Genomic DNA, 27,583 nt, shown 5'->3' with positions numbered 1-27,583 from the left:
AGAATGAGAATTTTTAGTTCCATCATTTGTCAGGGAATTTCACCATGCCATTTTGTTTTTAATAACTAAATAAAACTATATCATGCATATGTATTCTATTTTACTTATGCAGGATTCAGTTGAAGTACATCTTCTTTGTAGTCTCTGACTATTTTGACTATAGACACCAAAACATAATTGAGCAATTTTCCTTGTGGTATGAGAGAGTACTAGGAAAATAAACAAGAGTGGTATACTTCGATTTGGTATTAGAGCTATTCACCGTTTTCTGAGGAACAGCAATATATATTTTATATTTGTTTTTTTTTCTTTTTTTATTGTTATTTTTTTATTCGATATAATTTATTTACATTTCAAATGATTTCCCCTTTTCTAGCCCCCCCCACTCCCCGAAAGTCCTGTAAGCCCCCTTCTCTTCCCCTGTCCTCCCTCCCACCCCTTCCCAGTTCCCCGTTCTGGTTTTGCCAAATACTGTTTCACTGAGTCTTTCCAGAACCAGGGACCACTCCTGCTTTCTTCTTGTATCTCATTTGATGTGAGGATTATGTTTTGGGTATTCCAGTTTTCTAGGTTAATAACCACTTATTAGTGAGTGCATACCATGATTCACCTTTTGAGTCTGGATTACCTCACTTAGTATGATGTTCTCTAGCTCCATCCATTTGCCTAAGAATTTCATGAATTCATTGTTTCTAATGGCTGAATAGTACTCCATTGTGTAGATATACCACATTTTTTGCATCCACTCTTCAGTTGAGGGATACCTGGGTTCTTTCCAGCATCTGGCAATTATAAATAGGGCTGCTATGAACATAGTAGAGCATGTATCCTTATTACATGGTGGGGAATCCTCTGGGTATATGCCCAGGACAGGTATAGCAGGATCTTCTGGAAGTGAGGTGCCCAGTTTTCGGAGGAACCGCCAGACTGCTTTCCAGAGTGGTTGTACCAATTTGCAACCCCACCAGCAGTGGAGGAGTGTTCCTCTTTCTCCGCACCCTCTCCAAGACCTGCTGTCTCCTGAATTTTTAATCTTAGCCATTCTGACTGGTGTAAGATGAAATCTTAGGGTTGTTTTGATTTGCATTTCCCTAATGACTAAGAGCAATAGTGTTAAAAACTGCATGGTATTGGTACAGTGACAGGCAGGAGGATCAATGGAACAGGATTGAAGATCCAGAAATGAACCCACACACCTATGGCCACTTGATCCTCAACAAAGAGGCTGAAAACATCCAATGGAAAAAAGATAGCCTTTTCAACAAATGGTGCTGGTTCAACTGGAGGTCAGCATGCAGAAGAATGCGAATTGATCCATCCTTGTCTCCTTGTACTAAGCTCAAATCCAAATGGATCAAGGACCTCCACATAAAGCCAGACACTCTGAAGCTAATAGAAAAGAAACTGGGGAAGACCCTTGAGGACATCGGTACAGGGAGAAAGTTTCTGAACAGAACACCAATAGCGTATGCTCTAAGAGTAAGAATTGACAAATGGGACCTCATAAGGTTACAGAGTTTCTGTAAGGCAAAGGACACCATCAAGAGGACAGATCGGCAACCAACAAATTGGGAAAAGATCTTCACCAATCCTACATCAGATAGAGGGCTAATATCCAATATATATAAAGAACTCAAGAAGTTAGACTCCAGAAAACCGAACAACCCTATTAAAAAATGGGGTACAGAGTTAAACAAAGAATTCTCACCTGAAGAACTTCGGATGGCGGAGAAGCATCTTAAAAAATGCTCAACTTCATTATATTTGTTTTATAAGTTTGTATTCCTATAAGAAATAGAGACATGTTCCCTTTTCTCCACAGACTTACTTGCATGAGCTCTCACCTGTCTTATTGAACCTAGCCATTTTGACATGTTAAGATGGAATCTTAAAATGGATTTAAATTGCATTTTCCTAATGACTGATGAAGAAAATCTCTTTAAGTGTTTCAAGCAATTTGAGACTTCTTCCTTAGAATTCTTCATTTAAATGAGTACTTAAATATTAAATTGGATTTTTTTTACTTGCCTAGTTTTTTTAGGTCATTCTATAATATTAGCATCATTTGAATGTAAAGAGGTAAATAGGTTTGCCAATCCTTAGATTATGGTATTCTCTAATATTTTGGTGTCCTTTGCTTTAAAGACAATGTTAATGTTCAGTTATATAATGACTCGCTATGAATTGCTGGTCGTAGTGCCTGGCCTATTGGTCTTATTTTCAGAAATTCCTGTCTTGTGTCACTATATACTTTTGACTATTACCTTACACTCGGGTACAATGTGTTTAGTTTTAGTTGAGGTCTTTGATCCAGTTAGAAAGGAGAATTGAGTATGGATAAACTTGAATGTGTGTATGTTCTACATTCAGATATTCTGTTTAAACCACATCATTTTTTAATAGAAGGCTTTTTCTAACAGTGTGTACCTCTGGATTCCTTATGCAATATCAAGTTTCCATAGGTATGTGATTTTATCTCTCATCCTAAATTCAATTGAATTGATCAATGAGCCTAGTTTTGTGCCAATATCATGCAATTTTAGCACTATAATTCTGTAGTACACCTTGAAATAAAAAATGGTGATTCACTCAGCAATTTTATTATTGTTCAGGAAATCTCTGCTATTACATGATGTTAGGAAGTGTTTCTTCAAGGTCTATAAAAATTTAGGATCACATACTGGTGGTTTTGTTTGTATCTATAGGTTGAAGTGGGAAGGATGGTTATATTCAAGTGATGCAAGACAATGGGAGATCTTTCTACCTTCTGATAGTTCTAAAATTAATTCTTTCAAAGTTTTGAGGTTTATGGTATTCTTAAAAGACTTTCTTTTGTTTAGTCATAGTTTCAATAAGATGCTTTATATTATTTGAGTTTAATATGAAGGGTGTTTTCTCTCTAATTTCTTCTTCAGTCAATTTGCTTTGTATATAGATAATCTATAGACTTTGTGTGTATGTGTGTGTGTTTGTGTGTGTGTATGTGTGTGTGTGTGTTAATCTTGTATACAGGCATCTTGGTGACAATTTATATCAGCTGCAGGCGTTCTTTAGTGGAATACTTAGAGTTACGTGTATTTTAAATCTTATCATCTGGAAATGAAGCTTTGGCTTTATTTTCTATATATTGTATTGTCCTATTGCACTATCTAAAACAACAAGTTCTGTAAGGAATAGATAGGTAAATAGTGGATGTGACTTGGCCCTGTTTTTAATTAATTAATTTATTTATTTATTTGTATATTTATTTGATCCCGATGCTACTCCCTGTTTTCCATGTTAAAGAATCCCTAACCCTACTCCCACCCACTTCATCTTTGAAAGGTGGGGCTCCTTCAATCAGACACAAAATGTTTCTGCAGGGCTAGGCACATCCTTGCCCACTGAGACCAGACAATACAGTTATGGAGTTTGAGCTGTATGTCTGCTATTTATTTGAAATGGGTCTTGGTCCACCTCATGTATGCTCTTTAGCTAATATGATAGCTCAGTTTCTAATTCTTGCAGGGGAAGCAATGGAGTAATGTTCTCCTTTGACCACATCCTTACTAGAATGTGGTATCACATAATTTTTTTTTATCTTAGTCATTTTGATGCAGATCAGATGTAATCTCTGTGTCATTTTCATTTGTATTTCCCTGATGACTAAGTATGTTGATTTTTTTCTTTATGGTTCTCCACTATTTGAGATTCCTTTGTTCAGAATTCTGTTTAGCTCTGTATCCCATTTTCTAAGTGGGTTATTTGGTAGGTTGATATCTAACTTCCTAACTTCTTTGTATATTATATATAATAACCCTTTGTCATATGTAGGCTTGGGGAATACAGGTTTGCAATCTACAGACTATCCTATTGACAGTGTCCTCTGCCTCACAGAAGCTTTTCAGTTTCATGAGGTCTTATTTAACAATTGTTGATCTTTGAACCTGGAAAATTGGTGTTCTGTTCAGAAAAAAATTCCTGTTCCAACAAATTTAAGGCTATTTCCCACCTTCCATTATATTAGATTTAGTATATGCAGTTTTATATGAGGTCATTGATTCATTTGAACTTGATTTTTGTTCAGGGTGACAAATATAGAACCAGTAAGAACAGGACCATTTGATAAAGAGACTTTCATGTTTCCATTGTATAGTTTTGAATTCTTTGTCAAAAATCAAATGTCCAAAGGGATTTCGTTTTATATCTTGTTCTTCCTTTCGACCTGCTGATTAATCTTTCTTTTTATATACCAATATCATGCATTTTAAAATTACTATTACCATGTAAAGAGCTTGAGTGATGCTGATTCTTCCAGTTCTTTCATGTTCAAGATGTTTTTAAAACACCCTGTTTGGTTATTTTTCTTTTCCTCCCTTTTACTTTTCTATGTGAAGCTAATAATTGTTTTTTAAAGTCTCTATAAAGAATTATATTAGTATTTTGATTGGAATTGTATAATTTCATTTAATTTATATATTGCCATGGTCAATATGATCTATTTTACTATTAATCCTATCAATCGATGAGCATGGGAGATGTTCCTCCCTTCTGATAGTTTCCTTAATGCTTTTCTTCGAGAATATATGTTCTTGTCATGTAAGCCTTTCTCTTCCTTGGTTAGTGTTTATTTTATATTTTGTGTGTGTACCAAATGATATTTTTTGCCATAATTTCAATCTCTGCACACTTATGGTTAATTGAAAATGTGACTGCTATCTTTTTTAAGGATATTTTCTATCAATCCATCTTGGTGAATATTTTTTTTTAGCACTTCTCTGATGGAATTTTTTGAGTCACTTATGTATACTATCATATCATTTGTGAATATCTATATTTTGACTTATTCCCTTCTAATTTCTATTACCTTCATCTGCTCTCATCATATTGCTCTAAGCTAGAAATTCAAATACTAAGTTGAAAAGATACAGAAAGATTCAGAACCCTAGTTTCATCGCAGATTTTACTGAAATTGCTTTATTTGGATTCTCAAAAGCCAAAACTCACAAGAATTTCTGATTTGAGAATTTCTGCATCAATGATCTTAAAGGAAATTGGTCAGAAATTCTCTTTGTTCAGTTTTTATGTAGTTTATTTATCCATGTTGCTATGTCTTCATAAAAGTAATTTGGCTTTATACCTTTTGTTTCAATTTTATGGAATACACTGAGGAGTATTGTTATTTACTTTACATTGAATGTCTTGCATTATTCTGTGGTAAAACTGTCGGGGCATTGGTTTTACTTTTTTTGAGACACATTAAGTGAATCCTTATATTTCTTTAGGGGTTATAAGATTATTTAAATACTCTCCTGATTTCATTTAATTTTAGTAAGTGATATACATATATATAGAAAATCACCAATTTCATATAAATTTTCCAATGTTCTGTAGTACAGGCTTTTGGAGAAAGACTGAATGATTTTTTTTGAAATCCCCCAATTTCTATTTAGCAGCCCTAATGAATCATAGTTAGTGGTAGGTAATTATTCAGGGTTATAGATAGGAAAATAGATAATAACATCATGGTGGGTAGGTGACTTATTCCCTTCTAATTTCTATTACCTTCATCTGCTCTCATCATATTGCTCTAAGCTAGAAATTCAAATAGTAAGTTGAAAAGATACAGAAAGATTAAGAACCCTAGTTTCATCACAGATTTTACTGAAATTGCTTTATTTGGATGCCCAGGCCTTGTGCTGATTAAGCAATTAAAAAGATAAAGGCCGTGTGTTTTTTGTCCTGGAACTCAATAATAAAATTTGGAGTAGAAATATCTAGCTGGGATTTCAATACATTTTACAACAGAAGCTGCCCTGCTAATTCTGTTTCAAAACTAGGGGAGACCCTGAAAATTATGATGAAGGTAATAGAAAGAATGGGAAAAATCTACAGAGAGCCTACCTGGTCTTCTCAAAAGTTGTGGCCTCTGGAAGAGCAGGGATTGTCGCTATTGAAGATTGAAAATACAGTGTAATTTGCCTTACGGAAGCTTTGAAATTTTATGAGGTCCCATTTGTCAATACTTGATGTTAGATCATAAGCTTCTGCTCTTCTATTCAGGAACTTTTCCCCTGTGCCCATGTGCTCAAGGGTCCTCTTTGCCCTTGCCCATTTGATAATTCTCCACCTTTAACTAGGGCCTCAGTACAGCCAGTGTGTGCTGGTGTTTGGTGGCTCAATCTCTAGCAGTTCTCTGGAATCTGGATTAAGTTAACTTGCTGGTCTTCCAATTGGGTCAATTGACCTTGTTCTATCCTTCTAAATGTAAGGGTCCCAATTTCAATGCAATGTTTGGGTGTAAGTTTCTGCCTTTCTCAGTCAGTTGCTGATAGATCCTGAAGAAGATAGCCATGCCAGGCTCCAGTCTATATGCACATCATATTATCAGTAATAGTGTCAGGCTTTGGTGCCCCATAACCTGACACTAGTATTCAGGTATAATTATTTTCAATTTAACGAGGAACCAACGAATTGATTTCCAGAGTGGTTGTAACAGTTTACAATCCTACCATCAATGGAAGAGTGTTCCTTTTTTGACAGCATGTTCAGTCATTTGGGTTTTTGATCTTAGCCATTCTGATTGGTGTGAGGTAGAATCTCTGGGTCATTTTGATTTCCATTTCCCTGATGATTAAGTACTTTGAACTTTTCTTTAATTGCTTTTAGGACATTCAAGATTTTTCTGTTGTAAAATCTTTGTTCGACACTGTACCCAAATTTCTAATTGGGTTATTTAGTTCTTTGGAAGCTAGCTTCTTGAGTTCATTATATATGTTTGATATTTGCTCTATGTAAGAAGTAGGATTGGTGAATTTTTGCCAGTCAGTGGGTTGTCATTTTTTTCCTATTGATGGTGTCTTTTGACTTACAAAAGCTCTTCAGTTTCATGAAGTCCCATTTATCAACACTTGTTCTTAGAGCCTGTGCCAATAATTTCAAGGCTATTTCCAACATTTGTTTCTATTAAATCAGTATATCTGGTATACTTGAGGTTCATGACTCACTTGGACTTGACCTTTGTTCAAGAGGATAAATATGTATCTATTATCATTCCCTTATATAGAGAACAACAATGAAATCAGTACCATTTATTGATATTTCTTTTTTTTTTCCACTGAATTTTTGGTTTCTTTGTCAAAGATCACGTATCTATAGGTTTTCAGGTTTACTTCTGGGTCTCTGATTTTATTCCATTGATTAACCTGCCTGTCTTTGTGCCAATGTCATGTAGTTTTTATCACTACTACTCAGTAGTGCAGCCTGAGTTCAGGAAGGGTGATTTCCACTGGATGCTTATCTATTAATAATTGTTTTCACTGTCCTGTTTTATCTTTTTCCATATGAAGTTGAAAATTTCTCTTTCCATGTCTATGAAGAATTGTATTGGAAATTTAATGGTGATTGCCTTGAATCTGTAGATTGCTTTCAAAAGGTCTCCATTTTACAATGTTAATACCACTAATATATGAACACAGGTGATCTTTCCATCTTCAGAGTTCTTCCTCGATTTTATTTCAGAGATCTGAATTTTTGGTTGTAGAGATATTTCACTTTTTCCAAAAGAGTTATAACAAGATGCTTTAAACTATTTTTTGCTATTGTGAAGGGTGCTGTTTCCCTAATATCTTTGTCAGTATATCTTTTGAATAAAGAAGACTACTGATTTCTTTTAGTTAAATATTTATCCTGACACATTGCTGAAGTTGTTTATCATCTGTAAGGATTCTTATTGAATTTTGACAGTTAATTATATATATTAGCATATCTCTTAAAAAATAGTGATACTTTGTGTACTTCCTTTCCTATTTATATCTCTTGATATCCTTTAGTGGGCTCATTGCAATGGCCAGAATTTTAAATATTATATTTAAGAGATATGAGAATAGTATACATACTACTTGATTATTTTTAAGTGGGTAAAGAAATTGGAGTATTTGAATATGTCTACTCACCAATTTAGATAACACAGTCTGGCAAATTCAAAAAGGAAATACAAACTGAAACCAAATGTACATCTTTCGGTGCACAGACTATGTACTTGGAAAAGAACATGACTTTTCACTTTGATCTATTAGCTTCATTTGATTGAAAAAAACTGAATACACTATAATACACTATTGTATAAGACACAAGTAAAAGTATGAAAGAAATCACAAAATCCTCCATCTCTAAATTCTGTCAAGGTTATTTTTGAGGGATTTACCATTGTTTATCCTATAGTGTTTCCTTTCTTACCATAACAAATCTTTTTTTGCTAAAGAAAATTACTTCAATCATAGGTGGCCATGTAAGTTACAGAGAAACCACTAAGAAAATAACACACAAAAATATACTTTTTTTCATAAACCTCTCAAAGATTGTACATATTCAATGCATCCATTTCAAGTTCTCTATATCACAATTTATTATAAAAATAAACCTTACAACAAAAATATAACAATTTCTAAATATCATAGTTGCTATAAAAGCAAAATAGCCATGAAAACAATGACACAGAGTCTCAATGATGAAGTGGTATCCATATATCACTGTTCATTTAAATGTACAGTCAGCTACCCTAAGGCAGTTTTAATTTTTATTTTATTTTTTATTTTCCCATTTTTTGTTAGATATATTCTTTCTTATAGTTTCTATCTTATTATATATTTTCTTTCTTTACATTTTGTGATGGTTCCTATATGATTGGTTCTGGGAGTGGCCGTAAGGAGGTGTGACCTTGTTGGAGTGGGTGTTTCCCTGTGGGTGTGGGCTATAAGACCTTCACCTAGTTGCCTGGAAGTCAGTCTTCCACTAGAAACCTTCAGATGAAGATGTAGAGTTCTGCTCCTCCTGAATTATATATCTGCCTGGATGCTGCCATGTTTTTGCCTTGATGACAATGGACTGAACCTCTGAGCCTGCATGCCAGCCCCAATTAAATGTTGTCTTTTATAAAATTTGCATTGGTCATGGTGTCTGTTCACAGCAGTAAAACTCTAACTAAGAGAAAAGTTGGTACCAGGGACTGGGGTACTGCTGTGATAGGCATGACCATGTTTTTGTTTGGAAGAATGTGGATTTGGGGACTTTGCATTTGGAAAGTCATGAAATGCTTTAAGTGAGGCTTAATGGGCCAGCCTAGTAGGAAAATGGAATACAGTGGTGAGAGTCATTTGAACTGTGTAGGCCTGATGGCTCAAGAGGTTTCAGTGGAGAAGAACTTTAACATGTGGCTGAGAGACTGTTTTGTGATGTTTTTGTGAAGAACATAGCTGCTTTTTGTGATTGTCTGAAGAGACTGCCTAAGGCTATGGTAAAGAGATTTATATTAATTACATTAACAAAGGAAATCTCAGAAAAGCCCAACAAAGACTTTGTTCTCAGGCTAAGTCTGATGAAGAGAATTGTGAACAAACATAGTGAGCTGAGAAAGAAAAAGTACAAAATATATAGTTTGAGTATTAAAGGGTCTCATGGAAGTGAAATGGAGCTGAATTCAAGGATATTAAATTGAATTAAGGGAGTGGTGACCTTGGGGTAAGATTCCACCAGCTAAATTTAGGTCCAGGCAAGGCAGTACAAGCCTTTAATCTCAGGAGGCAAAGATAAGGTGATCTTTGAGTTCAAGGCCAGCCTAGAACATCAAATTCTAGGTGGAGAAAAACGTAAATCCAGGCTTGGTGTACCACACCTTTAATCCCAATTCTTGGGAGACAGGCATGCAGATCTCTTGAGTTCAAAGTCAGTCTATGGAGCAAGATTCAGGACAGCCAAGTTAGGCAGTGAAGGGTCTGGGAAAAAGGAAGCTAGTGATAATGTAATAGAATAAGGAGGCCGACATCCCATCTCCTACAAGCAGCAGCACTCAGCAGCTTCGGCCATGTGTGCCTAGCTTTATATGCAAGAGGAGGAGACTACTGGGACAATTGATGCTGGTTACCTAGAGCTAAGAAATTAGTGGTGGTTAAGAAAAAACCTGCATCACTGAGGTGAAATCTTCTGGGAAATGTTTTCTGAGAGCACAAAGAAGCTGTGTTGCTGAGATAGTCAAAGTTATACCTCATGCTGCAGCTGTACTTGTTAAAATGCAAGAATCATCCAGGTGATACTGATTTTGAAGGCATGAAGGCATCATGAAGAACAGCTGAGGTTTGGCACTGTGAGAGGCCATGGAAGGACATTGGTAAAAGTTTACCCTCAGTTGTAATTGACAGGCCAGGACTGAAGGGGTCATGCAAAGGAGTTGAGGCTTGGTACCATGAAGAGAGCCTATGAGAGGCTTTTGTGAAGCATAGTTGCAGTGGAAGACCCTAGCATATTGGAGATGACAGTACCATGGGATGACCTCCAAGAACAGCAGTGGTAGCAGAATGGATCAACCAGAACTTAGAGTGCTACAGAGGGCATAGCAGAAGTGACACCAGCTCTTTAGATGTGTACAGAAGATCATATGTGGAACTCAGACACTGGATAAAGAAGCCATGAAGATGAAATTGACTTCAGGACCGCAAGAGGTTAAAGATGCCAGAGCCACAGGATGCCTGCTAAGGAAATCTGCTAACATGGAGTAGAAGAAGCCCAAGAGAAACAACCTTGTTGCAGTCAACAAAGATGAAAAATGAGTTGAATATCTGAAGACTGCTTTGCCATCAGACATGGAGATGCAGAATTTGGAATTTGCCCAGCTGGTTTCCTGTCTTGCTTGGGGGATTACAGTTAAATGATTGGATGAATCTCAAAAGAGACCTCAAACTTTGGACTTTTAACACTGTTGAGACTGCTATAGACTACAGGGACTTTTGAAGGTGAACTAAATGTATTTTGCATTAGGCTATGTTTAAGTATGGTCCCCAAAGACTCATGTTTGAACAAGCCTATGGGGGCCAGGGAGTGGAATGTGATGGTTCCTATATGACTAGTTAAGGGAGTGACACTATTAGGAGGTGTGGCCTTGTTGGAATTGCTGTGTCACTGTGGGTGTGGGCTATAAGACCATCACCCTCGTTGCCTGGAAGTCAGTCTTCCACTAGCAATCTTCAGATGAAGATATAGAACCCCACTTCTCCTGCACTATGTATCTGCCTGGATGCTTCCATGTTTCTGCCTTGATGACAATGGACTGAACCTCTGAGCCTGTAAGCCAGTCCCAATTAAATGTTATCCTTTATAAAACTTGCATCGGTAATGGTGTCTGTTCACAGCAGTAAAACCCTAACTAAGACGAATTTCAAATATTAGCTCCTTTCCTGGTTACCCTTGTGAAACATTGTATCACATACCACTCCCCCTGCTCACCAACCTACCTACTCCCCATTCCTGTCCTAGTATTCCCTTATACTGAAGCATCAAACATTCTCAGAGCCAAGGGGTTCTCCTTCCTTTGATATCCAACAAGGCCAACCTCTGCTGCATATGCAGATGGAGCCATGGGTCCCTCAGTGTCTACTTTTTGGTTGGTAGTTTAGTCCATAGGAGCTCTGGGGGTATTGGTTCATTCATAATGTTGTTCCCCTTATGGGGATGAAAGCTCCTTAAGATCCTTGGGTCCTTTCTCTAGCTCATCTCTAGGTAGGGACGTTAGGCTCAGTCCAAGAGTTGGCTGAGAACGCCCACCTCTGAATTTGTCGGGTATTGACAGAGCCTCTCAGGAGACAGCTATATCAAGCTCCTGTCAGCAAGTGCTTGTTGGCATCCACATTAATGTCCAGGTTTGGTGACAATATATAGATCACCAGGTGGGGCATTCTCTTGATGTCCTTTCCTTCAGTCTCTGCTCCAAACTTTATCTCTGTATATTCTCCCATGGGTATTTTGTTCCCCCTCCTTCTAAGAAGGACAAAAGTATCCATATTTTGGTCTTCCTTCTTCTTGAGCTTCGTTTGGTCTGTGAATAGTGTCATGTGTATTCAAAGCTTCTGGACTAAAATCTAATAAACACTACAGCAATTGGAATACAGCATAGGAAATCTTACATAAATAAGTAAAACTGTACCCTACAACAATTCACACTTTGTATAATATAACTGAACTGAATGTTTTTTTAATGTAGAGAAATTGGGTGATGATTTTTCATGTTATCTCTTCCCCAGTTGACATTATCACGGCTTTTTTATGATACTTTTATTTTGGAGGTTATGATATGATTACATTTTTCTTTCCCTATCTTTCCTACAAAAATGCCTAAGCACCCCTCCTTTCACATTTTTATATTGATAGCATTTTTATTAAATATTTTACATGCACACGCACACACACAAACACACACACATACATACACACACACACAGACACACACACACACTTATTGGTAAATGCATCACAGGGGAAAACACTTTTACTCACTCTCCAAATTCCTTTGCTATCTGTAATTCTCTAAGATAGAATTTTGCATGATATTTCTTCCTTTCCTCCAAAGTGTCATGGGTTTACTTTTGTTTACAGTCAACTCAGGCTTAAGAAGTCCTTGATTGTGATATGTTAATGTGTGTTACTTGCAACATTCCTAGAAATACATACTCACATAAAACTCTCAGGTCCTCTAACATTTAAATACTTCAAACCATTTATTTCATAATTTTCTAGCTTTAACTGAGGAATTAATTTTGTAAATGTTTTGGACTGAACTCCAAAACACTAAATTTTTTATTAACTATGGTATTATCTAACAAAGTTTCTTTCAAAGGTAAGTTTCCATAATGGTAAAGACTATAAATATTTTATTGTGGAAGAATAAATGTGTAGAACAGTGCAGGGCTTATAATGATTTAGTAAAATGTTGGCTGCACGTTCTTTTCTGAGACATGTAATGGTAGAGTTTCTATTTCCAAATGTCTACGTGAAACCACATGGAGAACCATACTTTTTGGCAATACAACTCTTTTATGGCTCTACTTTTGCATAATATACATAGTTATCAGTGAAAATTGCATGATTCTATGAGTCATCATTCTAAGGCATATTATTGTAGAAACATAAAAATTATGCAACAGTACAGTTTTGTTTCTGAAAAATATAAGAAATGTTTTGAGTATATTAGATAAACATAAACAAAAGCTTGCATAAAAAATGAAGGCATTGAAAATTAGGATCACATCATATGAAGTTCCCATATTTATGTTTGCATCTAATGCAAGACATCAGTCTAATTTAATTATGATTTTTTCAAGCATAAGTTTAATGTATCTTGCGATTATTCTACAAAAATTAAATCTGACAACTCTATCATTCCTATATTAGATATGAACCAATGTGTGAAATGTCCAGAGGATGAGTATGCCAACATAAATCAAACTAACTGCCTTAAAAAAGTTGTGATATTTCTGGATTATGGAGACCCTTTGGGAATGGCTCTGGGTAGCTTGGCTGTGTTCTTCTCTTCTCTTACAGTTATTGTTCTCTGTGTCTTCTTGAAACATCATGACACTCCCATAGTCAAGGCGAATAATGAAACTCTCACCTATGTGCTACTCATCTCTCTCATATTTTGTTTTATCTGTTCCTTGCTCTATATTGGTTATCCCAGTATGGTCCACTGCATCCTACAACAAACCACATTTGCCATTGTGTTCACTGTGGCTGCCTCTACTGTCTTAGCCAAGACAATTACTGTAGTACTAGCTTTTAAGATCACTGTTCCAGGAAGAAGACTGAGGTGGATGCTGCTTTCAGGGACACCTAATTACATCATTCCCATATGCACCATGATCCAAATGATTTTCTGTGAATTTTGGCTGAGAACTTCTCCTCCATTTGTTGATGCTGATCTACATATGGAACATGGACACATCATCATTTTTTGTAACAAAGGTTCAGTGATTGCCTTCTACTGTGTCCTGGGATACATGGGCTCACTTGCCCTAGCAAGTTTCACTGTAGCTTTCCTGGCCAGGAATCTGCCTGACACATTCAATGAAGCCAAGCTCCTGACATTCAGCATGCTGGTATTCTGCAGTGTCTGGATCACCTTCCTCCCTGTCTACCACAGCACTAAGGGCAAGTCTATGGTTGCTGTGGAGGTCTTCTGTATTTTAGCCTCTAGTGCGGGTTTGCTTCTTTGCATATTCTTGCCAAAGTGCTACATTATTTTGTTGAGACCACGAATAAATTCTTTTCATGAGTTTAGGAAAATGCGTGTGAAACCTATAAATACTAACTAAATGTAACTGACTATTTAGTACATCAAACATATCCACATGATCTCCAAAATGCTTACTATGTGTTATATCATTTTATGAGCTTCTAGCACTAAAAATGTAGAAAGAAAGCCTGACAATAAAGATAGAATATATGACCTTTACATCAGTCTATTGAATCAAACCATGTAATAAGGCTTTATTCATTGAAGTGTCTGGTATTTGACAATTGTGACATAGGTATAAAAATTAATACATTTGATACTTATTTTCCAGTGCAAATTGTGTGTTTTTATTGGATTCCAAGAAAATTCATTACCAAGTGGAATATATATAGACATGTGTGTGTGTTTCTGTATGTAAATATATACACACACACACACACACACACACATATATATATATATATATATATATATATATATAATTTAATAAGTAATAAATACATATATAATTTAGTAAGTAATATATATGATTTAGAAGTGCATGGACATCTATAAAACATTCTTAATAATTTTTATTTGAGGTGGCATCACAGGACTTGAGAGAATAAGAATAACAAGGAAGGCTCAAAAGAGTATGATTGAATCTCACTTAAGATAACAAATAGAATAATCATTGAATGTGGATGGAGGGCAGGAGTTGGTTGGAAGAAAGAATGTGGTGGTGATTAGGTAGATAATATATAAGGACCGATAGAAAGGAAGGGCCAGTTCAGCAAAAATATTGGCAGTAAGAGAGGGATGAGTCATCTCAGTAATGTGTTGTAGATCTGGGATGCATGAGGCTCCAAGGAGTCTAGGACTCCTAACAGTGTGAGATTTGAAGCACAAAATGGCCATCTCCTATAGACAAGCAGGACACCCAGTGGACTCCAATCTCAAAACCTTCAACCCATATGTTTTCCTTCAAACCACATTAAAGTGAAGGAACAGTGATGGATCAGAGCATGAGGCAATAACTAACCAATGGCTAGGCTCCCTTAAGACTCACCCAATGGGCAAGAAACAATACTTGAAACTACTTTTTGCTACCCTATCATGTTTGCAGTCAGAAAACTAGCATGATTATATTCTGAGATGCTTCACTCAACAACTGACAGAAATAGATACACAGAAACCTAACTAAAGATTGTACACAGCTGAATGTGCCCTCTGAAAAATTGTGGGAAGGATTGAGAGACAGAAAATGTCAAAAAAGGACAACTAACCTGGACACTTGGGAGCTTCCAGGAATGAACTATCAGCTAATAGTAATTTTGGGGCTGGATATAAGCTGCCTACACAAATGTAGCAGAAGTTCATCATGACAATCATGTAAGTAAATCAAGTAACCTGGGGCAGGAGTTGTCACTGACTCTGTTACTTGCCTGTGCAACATGTGATCATGACTGGGCATCTTCTCTGGCATCACTGGGAGGACATGTGCCTGATCCTGCATTGACTTGATGTCTTAAAGTGAGTTGGTATCCAGGGAGCTAAGGTGTTTCTCCCCCATCTCAGAGAGGAGGGTGAGGGGAGAAAATAGGGAAGTACCATGAGAGTGGAGGTTTTGACCAGGGTATAAATTCAATGAATTAATGGAAAATGATTCACCTGCACTTTTATTCCCAGGTATTAACCCAATTAATGAAAATTAAAATTCAAGCAAAGAAGGAAAACCTAATAAAAAACGTTTCTGCACCAAAGAGTAGAAACCATAACATTCATTATATTCTCATGATTTTTTTTGAAATCTCCTAATGTAATAATTATCTGATAAATCACTTACTTGAAAGTCCTTGAAAACAAAAACAACAATGGTGTTGGCTCATGATTGCTGTTTCCTCTATTAATGTGAACACTTCCTAATTTGAAAATATTTTATAATTTATATTGTAATGTTTAAAACCTTTTGAGTGCAGATACAGATGGGTCTATAATATAACAGTGATTTTATTTTGGTATGTGGTCAAAACATTATGTGATTTTCAAAGTAATTATGTTTATGTCTGAGATATAGGTTTCTATCAAACTTAGTCACAAAAACTCATTGATATTATACACAGAAGTCAATTGAGAAATGCAAAATGGATTATTGTACTCAGAGTAACAGATTAGATGATCCAACTTAAATAGAATAACTAAAAATATCCCCTTATCATCAATACTTAGGGAAATTCTTCAAATAGGAGGAAGAAGAAATTAATAGCTAGTGAATAAGAGAGCTGTGAAATGCTATATTTATAACATGATTTTGCACTTGAATTTATGATTACTAGCCAAAATCTATACAAGAATAAAAAATAATAATCCTAGCATATACTTAGGAGAACTTCTTTATAACCCCCAAGCATACTTTAAGCTATAGGCAGTAAAGGATGCTTATGTCAGGAAAATTCATTCATTTTTTATTTTAAAATGACATTTATTTAGAATACTATTTTTAAAAAGTTAACTTTAGTGAGAAATAAATATCAAGTTTTAAGGTATCCCCCCCTTATATTGATATCTGTACTTAAATAAAGAATACTTCATTTGGTATTACACCTCAAAATATACATTAAAATGACCAGGAGTGTGGACAGGCCTGGGAGCACAGGTAGAACCACACCTGCTGCTCAAGGAACCTGCCCAGAACCATCATGAGGGAGTCTTACTGCTTCTGTCTGCAGCTGGAGAACATTCTCTGCTGCAGGGCTCCATACACAGGTGTCACAGAGAGATAGTTAGCATTCCAGGAGTGTGAACAGGCCTGAGACCACAGGTGTGACCACCTCTGCTGCTCATAGCAACTAGCCCAAAACCCTGAGGACAAAAGTACACAGGGGCAGCCTGGAACAGGTGTTTTCTGATTTCTGTCTGTGCCCAGAGATGATCCTGAGATACAGAGCTACATACACAAACACTGCCACTAGAAAGAAGTTCTTCCAGGAGTGCCTACACAACTGCAAGCACTGGAAAGACCAACATTTTCCTGCAAATTCCTGGCCCAAAAGGGGCCTGCTTAAAGTTATCAGGGTACATGAACCAAGGATCAACTGGGGACAGAATCCTTCTGGTTTGTTTGTACCCGTGAAATGACCCTGTGCCACAGCTCTCCATACTTAAATTCATCCCAGAGAGAACTGATCTCCCAGGAGGACTGATACACAGGCTTTCTGGTTGTATAAGCCACAGTCAGAGAGAGCAAGACCAGAAAACACCAGAGATAACCAGAGGGCGAAAGGCAAACTCAAGACCAATACCAACAGAGTCCAAGGCAACATGGCATCATCTGAACTCAGTTCTGTTACAATGGAAAGTCCTGCATACGCCAACACTCCTGAAAAGCAAGATTTGGATTTAAAATCACATCTCATGATGCTGATGGAGGACTTCAAGAAGGACATAAATAACTCCCTTAAAGAAATATAGATGTTCTGTTCAGGAAATTTCCCTTGTGCCCATCTGTTCATTGCTCTTCCCAACTTTTTCCTCTATAAGATTCAGTGTATCTGATTTTAAGTGAATATCCTCAATCAACTTGGACTTGAACTTTGTACAAGAAGATAACAATTGGTCAATTTGCATTTTTCTACATGTTGACCTCCTGTTGATGCAGCACCATTGTTACAAATGCTGTCTTTTTTCCACGAGATGGTTTTAACTTCTCTGTCAAAGATCAAGTGAGCATGGATGTGTGGGTTCATCTCTGAGTCTTCAATTATATTCCATTGATATTCCTGCCTGTCTCTGTACCACTACAATACAATTTTTATCAATGTTGCTATATAGTAGAGCTTGAGGTCAGATCTTTTGTTGTGGAGAACAGTTTTCGTTATTCTCAGTATTTGTTATTCCAAATGAATTTGAAGGTTGCTCTTTCTAGCTCTATTAAGAATTGATTTGATACTTTGATGTGGATTACATTGAATCAGTAGATTGTTTTTGGCCAGATGGCCATTTTTTTTACTATATTTATCCAGCCAATCAAAAAGCATGGGTGATCTTTCCATCTTCTGAGATCTTTGATTTCTTTCTTCATACACTTGAAGTTCTTGTCATACAGATCTTTCACTTGCTTGGTTAGAGTAACACCAAGGAATATAATATTTGTGACTATTGTGAAGGATGTCATTTCCCTAATTTCTTTCTCAGCTCATTTATCCTTTGAGTAGAGGAAGGCTACTGATTTATTTGTGTTAATTTTATATCCAGCCACCAATGGGTTATGCTCTAAGAAAAAGAATTAACAAATGGGACCTCATAAACGTCCAAAGTTTCTGTCAAGCAAAGGACACTGTCAATAGGACAAAACAGTAACCAACAGATTGAAAAATACCTTCACCAATCCTACATCAGATAAAAGGTTAATATCCAGTGTGTACAAAGAACTCAAGAAGTTAGACTCCAGAGAGTCAAATGACCCTATTAAAAATGGGGTGCTGAGCTAAACAGAGAATTCTCAAGTGAGGAAAAGGGAATAACTGTGAAGCTCCTGAAGAAATGTTCAGCATTCTTAGTTATCAGGGAAATTCAAATCAAAACAACCTTAAGTTTCCTCCTCACACCAGTTAGAATATCTAAGATCAAAAACTCAGGGAAGAGGAGATGTTGGCAAGGACGTGGAGAAAGAGGAACACTCCTCTATTACTGGTGGGATTGCAAGCTTGTTAAACCACTCTGAACATCAGTTTGGTTGTTACTCATAAAATTAGGCATAGTACTACCTGAGGGCCCAGCTATACCACTCCTAGGCATATACTGAGAACATGCTCCAACATGTAATAAGGGCACATGATCCACTATGATCATAGCTGCCTTATTTATAATAGCCAGAAGCTAGAAAGATCCCAGATGCCCTTCAACAGAGGAATGGATACAGAAATTGTGGTCTGTTTAGCCAATGGAGTACTATTCAGCTATTAAAAACAATGAATTCATGAAATTCTTAGGCAAATGGATGGAACTAGAAAGTATCATCCTAAGTGAGGTAACCAAATACAAAAACCACACATGGAATGCACTCACTGATAGGTAAATATTATCCTAAAAGCTCAGGATAAACAAGATACAATTCACAGATCACAGGAAACTCAAGAAGAAGGAAGACCAAAATGTGGGTAATTTGGTTTTTCTAAGAAAGGGAACTAAATACTCACAGAAGTAATTATAGAGACAAAATGTGGAGCACAGACTGAAGGAATGGACACACAGAGACTGTCTTATCTGCAGATTCATCCTAGAAGTAATCACCAAACCTGATACTATTGAGGATGCTAAGAAGTGCTTGACAAGGGGAATCTGTTACACTTGTCTCTGTAGGGGCTCTGCCAGAGCCTTACAGATACAGAGGCAGATGATAGAAGCCAACCATTGGACTGAGTGTGGGGTCCTCAATGGAGGAGTTGGAGGGAGGACTAGAGAAACTAATGGGGTTTGCATACCATTGGAAAGAACTATGATGTTGGCCAACCAGAACCACCAGGCCTCCCAGGGACTAAGCCATCACCCAACAGGTACACATGGTTCAAGCTACAAGTGTGGCAGAGGAATGTTTTGTTGGGCATCAGTGAGAAGAGAGGTCGTTGTTCCTATAAAGGCTTGATAGATGCCCCAGCATAAGGAAATTGCTGGGTAGAGGTGGGTAGGTAAGAGTGGGTTGTGCGGAGGGGCATCTTCTTGGAGGCAGGGGGTAAGAGGATGGGTTGGGGATTTCCTGGGGGGGGGGGGGGACTGGGAAAGGGCATAACGTTTGAAATGTAAATAAAGAATATATTCAATAATTTTAAAAAAGAACATACATGGTATGTACTCACTGATAAGTGGACATTAGAAAAGAGCATGGAATACCCATGATACAACTCACAGACCACATGAAGCTCAAGAGGATAGAAAACCAAAGTCTGGATGTTTCAGTCATACTTAGACGGGGGAACAAAATAATCAAGGGAAGTATAGGGTCGGAGGGACTTGGAAGGAAGATAAGGCAGTGGGGAAAAGGGGAAGAATTAAGTGTGGGAGGAGTTGGAGGATATGTACAAATGGTCAGGAAATTGAACAGAGATGGATAACAATAGGGGGTGAGGTATTGGGGGCAATAACCAGAAAGTCCTAGATGCCATGAAAGCAAGAGCCTCCCAGGACCCTACAGGGATGACATTAGCTGAAACACCCCACAACAAGAGAGAGAACCTGTTGAGACTATATGTAGACGATAGTCATGCCATCACACCCCTGGTTGAGGAATAGGGCCGCCCACCCATTTCCAAAATTTTAACCCAGAATTGCTTCTGTCTGAAGGAAATACATGAATAATGAGTAAGGCAGTGATTGAAGAAAAGGCCATCCATTGACTGAGGATCAATTCCACATGCAGAAATCAAACCCAGACACTATTATGGCTATCAAGAAGTACTTGCTCACAGAAGCCTGATAGAGCTGTCTCTAGAGAGGATCTATCAGATCCTCACAAATACAGATGCAGATGTTGCAGCCAAACATAGGACTAAGCCAGGGACTACAATGGAGGAAATAGGGGAAGAACTGAAGAAGCATCATGGGAGGGGAGGCCCTTAGACCTGTGAAGGTTTGATGCCCCAGTGTAGAGGAATGCTAGGGCAATAATGTAGGGGTGGGTTAATGGGTAGGGAATCACCCTCCTATAAGGGTATAATGAGAGACTTGATGGGATGGATGGAATAGGGGACTTGAGAGGAGAAACAGGGAAAGCAGATCTCATTTGAAATGTAAATGCATAAAATATCCAATTTTGGAAAATGAATAACAATATTATCCACTTAAGAGCTTTCTTAAGATAATTAAACAAGATTATACACATACATACACACATACACACACAGAGAGAGAGAGAGAGAGAGAGAGAGAGAGAGAGAGAGAGAGAGAGAGAGAGAGAGAGAAGTTCACCGGAACTGAAAAAAACATCCAGGATCTAAACTTTGAGGTATAAACAATAAAGAAATCACAGTGGGAGACAACTCTGGAGGTAGAAAATCTAGGAAAGAAATCAGGAGTCATATATTCAACCATCAACAACAGAATAAAAGATATAGAAGAGAGTATCTCAGGTGCAGAAGATACAGTAGAAAACATTGACACCATAGTCAAAGAAAATGCAAAAAGCTTCTAATCCAAAACACCCAAGAAATGCAAGACACCATGAGAAGACCGAATCTAAGGATAATAGGTATAGAAGAGACCAAGAAAACTTCCCAAACCTAAAGAAAGAGATTCCCATGAACAAACAAGAAGCCTACAGAATTCTAAATATATTGGACCATAAAAGAAATTACTATCATCAGATCATAATCAAAACACCAAATGTACTAGACAAAGAAAGAATACTAATAGCTGTTGGATTCCATAGCTGCCTGCAACTATTATGAAGTGGGTTGCTGGAACAGAAGCTGAGGGATGGATAGGGAAGGGGCAAAAAGAAGAAGGGCTAAGACAATATTCACTGATCAAAGCCGGAAACTTTAATGGCGCTAGACATTTTAACAGTTTGGGCAAACCCTTCCCCCCAGACTCCAGGCTGAGTTCCAGTGGAAGTTGTCTAGCTTCTCTTGGAGGTGCTCGTCTTGACTGCTCTGGCAGCTGGATGGGTCACCTGCTTAATTCAGGAATTCCTAGACCTGGAGGAACAATGAACTTAACCTTTACTTCGAGCACTCCACCCTAGGTGGAGCAGGATCCTGGCTATCTGGGAGAAGTTAACCTTGACCATAGTCAAGTACTCTTAGCACTCCACTCAAGGATAAAAATTCCTGCTTTAACCTACTTCCCTATTATGTCCTAATGGCAGATTCCTGCCCGAAGCCAGGGATTGTCCTTGACCAACTTCAAGCTCCGACCAAGTGCAGGACTGCCCCAATATGGCTCTGAACAAATAACTAATACTAATACTAAGGGAAAAAAGTCAAATAACATATTAAGGTAGAACTTGTCAGAATTACACCAGACTTCTAACCAGAGACTGTGAAAGCTAGAAGTTCTTGGAAAGATCTCATGCAGACCATAACAAAACAAAAATGCCAGCCCAGACTACTATACTCAGCAAAACTCTAAATTACCATAGATGGAGAAGCCAAGATATCCCATGCCAAAACCAAACTTACACAATATCTTTACCCAAATCCAACCCTACAAAGGATAATATATGAAAAATGCCAACACAGGGAGGGAAATGGCACACAAGAAAAAGCAAGAAAGTACTCTTCTTTGTGCAAACTCAAAAGAATATATCCATACCAACATAAAAATAACATTAAAAAAAACTGAGAGCAACAATTACTATTCCTTAATATGTTTTAACATCAATGGACTCAATTCCACAATAAAAAGACATAGACTAACAGATTTAATGCATAAAAAGGACCCAGAATTTTGCTGCATATAGTAAACACAACTCAGTGCCAAAGACAAACAATGCCTCAATTTCCCAAACAAATGGTCCCAGAAAACAAGCTGGAGTATTCATTCTAATATCAGATAAAAACAACTCTCAATGAAAAGCCAGCAAAAAGATAAGGAATGACACTTCATACTCATCAAAGGAAAAATCTACCAAAAAGAATTTTCATTTCTGAACATCTATGTATCAAATGCAAGGGCACCCATATTCATAAAAGATACTTTACTAAAGCTCAAAGCACACATTACAAAGAATAATAGTAGGAAACTTCAACACTCCATTCTCACAAATGGATAGATGAGGGAAACAGAAACTAAACAGAGACACAGTAAAACTAACAAAAGTTATGGAACAAATGGCTATAACAGATATCTATAGAGAATTTCTTCCTAAATCAAAACTCTTGGTACTTTCTCCAAAATTGACCATATAATCGGTCACAGAACAGACCGCAACAGATATAAGAAGACTGCAATAATCCCATGCCTCCTATCTGATCACTATGGATTCAGTCTGGTCTTCAATCACAATAAAAACAACAGAAAGCCCACATAAACATGGAAGCAGTACAATGTTCTAGTCAATGATAATTTACTCAAGGAAGAAATAAGGAAAGAAATTAAAGACTTTTTAGAATTTAGTGAAAAGGAAGGCACAGCATACCCAAACGTATGGGAAACAATGAAAACAGTGCTAAGAGGAAAACTCATAGCCCTGAGTGCCTCCAAAAAGAAATTGTAGAGAATATACACTAGCACCTTAACAGCACACAGGAAAGCTAAATAACAAAAAGAATCTAATATACTCAGGAGGGATAGACAGCAGGAAATAATCAAACTCAGTGCTGAAATCAACCAAGTAGAAAGAAAAAGAGCTATACAAAGAAACAACACACTGGTATCTGGTGCTTTGAGAAAATCAGCAAGACAGATAAACCCATAACCAGATTAATCTGAGGACACAGAGATAGTATCTAAATTAATAAAATCAGAAATAAAAGTTGAGATATAACAACAGAAACTGAGGAAATTCTAAAATTCATTAGATCCTAAGAAAGCATGTAGGAAACATTCAACACCACTGGAAAATCGTGATGAAAGGGACAATTTTCTAGAAAGATACCAATACCAGCATTAAATCAGGATCAGATAAACCATCTAAATAGTCTTATAACCCCTTAAAAAATAGAAGCAGTTATTGAAAGTCTCCCAACCAAAAAAAATAAAAGCACATGACCAGAAGGTTTTAGTGCAGAATTCTATCATACCTTCAAAGAAGTCCTAATACCATACTCTTCAAACTATTCAACGAAATAGAAACAGAAGGAACCCAACACAACTTGTTTTAGGAAGCCACAATTAAGCTGATACCAAAACTACACAAAGATCCAACAAAGAAAGAGAAATTCAGACAAACTTCCATTATTCATGTAGATGCAAAAATACTCAGTAATAGTCTTGCCAACAGAATCCATGAACACATCAAAATGATCATTCACCATGATCAAGTAATCTTCATCCCAGGAATACAGGGATGGTTCAATGTATGGAAATCCATCAATGTAATCAACTATATAAACAAACTTGAAGATAAAAACCACATGGTCATTTCATTAGATGCTGAAAACACATTTGACAAAATTCAGCATCCCTTCATGTTAAAAGTCTTGGAAAATCAGAAATTCAAGGCCCATACTTAAACATAGTAAAAGCAATATACAACAAACCAGTAGTCAACATCAAACTTGATGGAGTGAAACTTGAAGCAATCCCACTAAAATCAGCTACTAGACCTGGCTGCCCCCTCTCTCCATATCTTTTCAATATGTTACTTCAATTGCTAGCTAGATCAATGAAACAATAAAAGAAGGGTAAAAGAAGGTAAAAGGGCTAAAAATTGGAAAGGAAGAAGTCATATCATCTGCAAATAGTGATAGTTTGATAGTAAACTTAAGTGAACTCAAAAACTCCATCAGAGAAATCCTACAGCTGATGAGCAACTTCAGCACAGTGGCTGGATATAAAATTAACTCAAACAAATCAGCAGTCTTCCAATACTCAAAGGGTACACAGGATGGGAAAGGACACCATTCACAATAGTCACAAGCAATATAAAGTATCTCAGTGTGACTCTAGCAAAACAAGTGAAAGATCTGTATGACAAGAATTTCAAGTCTCTGAGGAAAGACATCAAATAAACCTCAGAAGATGGAAAGATCTCCCATGTTCATGGATTGGCAGAATTAATATAGTAAAATTGGCCACCTTACCAAAAGGAATATACAGACTCAATGCAATCCCCATCTGAATTCCAACTCAATTCTTCATAGAGTAAGTAATAGCAATTCTTAAATTCATCTGGAAGAACAAATAATCCAGTGTAGCTAAAACTATTCTTAGCAATAACTGAACTTCTTGGAGAATCAGCATCCTGGAACTCAAGCAGTGCTACAGAGCAAGAATGATAAAAAAAACTGTATGGCATTAGTACAATGATAGGCAGGTAGATCAATGGAAATGAATTGAAGACCCAGAAATGAACCCACACCTACATGTGACCTCTCCCAGCCTATTGTTCTCAAAGAATAGCAGCCAGCCACCTGACCACCAGCCTCCTGCAGAACAAGCAGAACCAGTTTTCATCCTTTATGTGAGGGGCTTGGCCTGCCTATTTATCTTTGGAGAGATGCATTAAACATTGAGTCTTGAACAAGAAATCATGCCTGCCTCCATGTGTTTTCCCTTGTCACCCTGTTCATCTTATCCCCATCTCTCCTTCTAGAGAACCCGCCATTAGCATGTAGCTGTGGGCAGCTACATAATGGCGCTCAATGTGTGGCCTGGAAATGAAGAGGCCAAATAATGGTAGCTGTCTTGGGTGGAGCTCCAGGGAAAACAAAAATGGTTATGTACCCAGCACTGTAAGCAAAAGAATATTAATTTTAAGACTAACAATGTCATTTTTTAAAGGCTGGTGTTGTGGGGGTACAAAGAGATACAGGCTAGACTAGGTCAGCATAGGCTCAGCTAGGGTGTGACAGCGAAATAAAACAGATAATTAATTCAATTAGGCATTTTGTCCACAGTCTAAGAACTGTACCAGACAAGAGAAATAAGACATAAAATAAAATAAAACAAAATAAAAAGACTAAAATCCAAAACAAAACATAACAGAAGCAGATTCAAAAAACATAAAAGAAAAAGAGAAAAGGAAAATGGATTTAATTACATTACAAGCACGCTTCCCTTTATAATATCTTTTTTTTGTTTCCAGTGAGCACCATGTCTACATGTATGTTTGTGTCCTTTTCGGGTCTTTGTTTAAATGATTGTTTATTTGTTTCATGATTTTAAAAAATGGTAAGGATTTCATCTACTGGCAGTCTATCTCTTGATCTGACAGCAGTTTATACAGAGGAGGCTGATTTAAAACCACCCCATGCTCAACTATGAGTAAAGCATGGCTGGGGAAAAATGCTTCTTAGAGGACCAGCAACCTCAGGTTTTGGAAAAACTTTGGTTTAACTTATAAGAATCGTGTAATCTCTTTATTCTTGTTTCTAATTGGTCTTAACAGTAGAAGGTTTTACATATCTTAACTATAGAGTTATAAATTATTGGTTATAATTTAAAAGTTATAATGCTACTAATAAAAGATTAGTTTAAAACTGGTGACTCAGGGTTATAGCCATCTTGACCAGCAACACATGGCATAACACAACTCATACTTTATTGTTATTTATAATTGGTCTTAAAACTATAAATAGGTTTTGCATGTACTGACTATAGAGTATTGGCTTATAAATTATTGTACATGATTTAAAAGGTAGAAGGCTTTTACTACCAAGAAAAGAGTTTCTTTAAATGCTCACACAATGATGCCTGGCCACAGGCTACAGCCATGCCAGATTGGTGGGTGTAGATCTGGCCTTAGAGACAATAGAGATACTTACATTTAAGTTGCAAGCTTAATTATAAGCCTCAATAGAGGTTTATAAGATGATGCTTATAGCTTGCAGGTCTTACCTACAGGTTTTCTGGCCAAAAAACATTTTGTTTATTTTTTGGCAAATTTATGAAGTGTGATTCAAAATACAGTTCAAATATAGCCTTACCTTGTGTGAGGAAGGATTTTTTGCCTCTGCTTCAGTACAAGAAGATAGATCTTAGATTTTTCAGAGTATATTGTTCAGGAAATTTTTGTTACTGGCATTTGCTCTTAACTGTGGGCTTTTACAATTTTTAAGTAAATAATTTGCAATTGTTAAGATAAATAAATGGGCTAAAACATTGCTTTAAACTTGCCACACAAGGATTTAAGCCTCTGATCTTTTCAAAATAGTAAAGAGACATAACTAAGAAAGAGCTACTATAAACATTTGTTGAACAGTTTGTTACATATTCACCACAATTCATTAACAAAAAAATATTAATGACAAATCAGCTTTTTTCCTCTCCAAATAAAGTTTTACATCCTTAAGAAATAAAGATATGGAAGTGTTGGTAAATGGTATAAGATATAATCATAAATATATTCTAAAAAATGTTTTAAGAACCTAATAAAACGTTTGTTCCTTACTTCAAGCAGCAATCAAATTTATTAATATTGATGGTTGAACTATTACATAGCAAGCCCTTTAGGCAAAATTAATAATTGTTATCCAAAAGATAATTTATTGCAATGTACTATTATATTTCTATGCATACATCATATAAAGACTACAAAGACTACATCTACTATGAAAGTAAAGCTCATATAATTAGATCGCATGTTTATTCTTTTGAGTTTCCCCTTGCTTCAGCACAGATAATTAAATTGGGTGCTGTAGCTGCTCTTTTTAAAATGTTAAAAATCAGGCCTTTATTTATATATTAACAGCAAATACATACATACATATATATATATATATATATATATATATATATATATATATATTATGTGTGTGTGTGTATCATGGTTTTCAATTGCTTAAAATTGTTTCTTTTTTTATACTGCTAATTCTTTAAGTTTTATGCAAATATAATTCAAGTTTTAAAAAACTGTTATTTAAATGACTGTCCTCTAGATATTTAAGAATTGAACCAGGGCTGGAGAGA

The 27,583-nt window shown here is 36.6% G+C and overlaps 1 protein-coding gene across 1 annotated transcript in view; it reads left to right on the top strand.

Annotated features, from left to right (window-relative positions):
* Positions 1-14,117, top strand: part of LOC127681448 (vomeronasal type-2 receptor 116-like) — a 40,379-nt gene extending 26,262 nt beyond the window's left edge. Inside the window, exon 6 of the mRNA XM_052177706.1 lies at positions 13,198-14,117. Coding sequence (XP_052033666.1) covers positions 13,198-14,117 — 920 coding nt within the window. The remainder of the gene's footprint in view (positions 1-13,197) is intronic.
* Positions 14,118-27,583: the final 13,466 nt, after the last annotated feature.

This window comes from Apodemus sylvaticus, chromosome 1 (genome assembly GCF_947179515.1).
Source record: "Apodemus sylvaticus chromosome 1, mApoSyl1.1, whole genome shotgun sequence".
NCBI lineage: Eukaryota > Metazoa > Chordata > Mammalia > Rodentia > Muridae > Apodemus > Apodemus sylvaticus.
The sequence above is the reverse complement of the archived record's forward strand: the minus strand, read 5'-3'. Positions and strand labels throughout refer to the sequence as shown.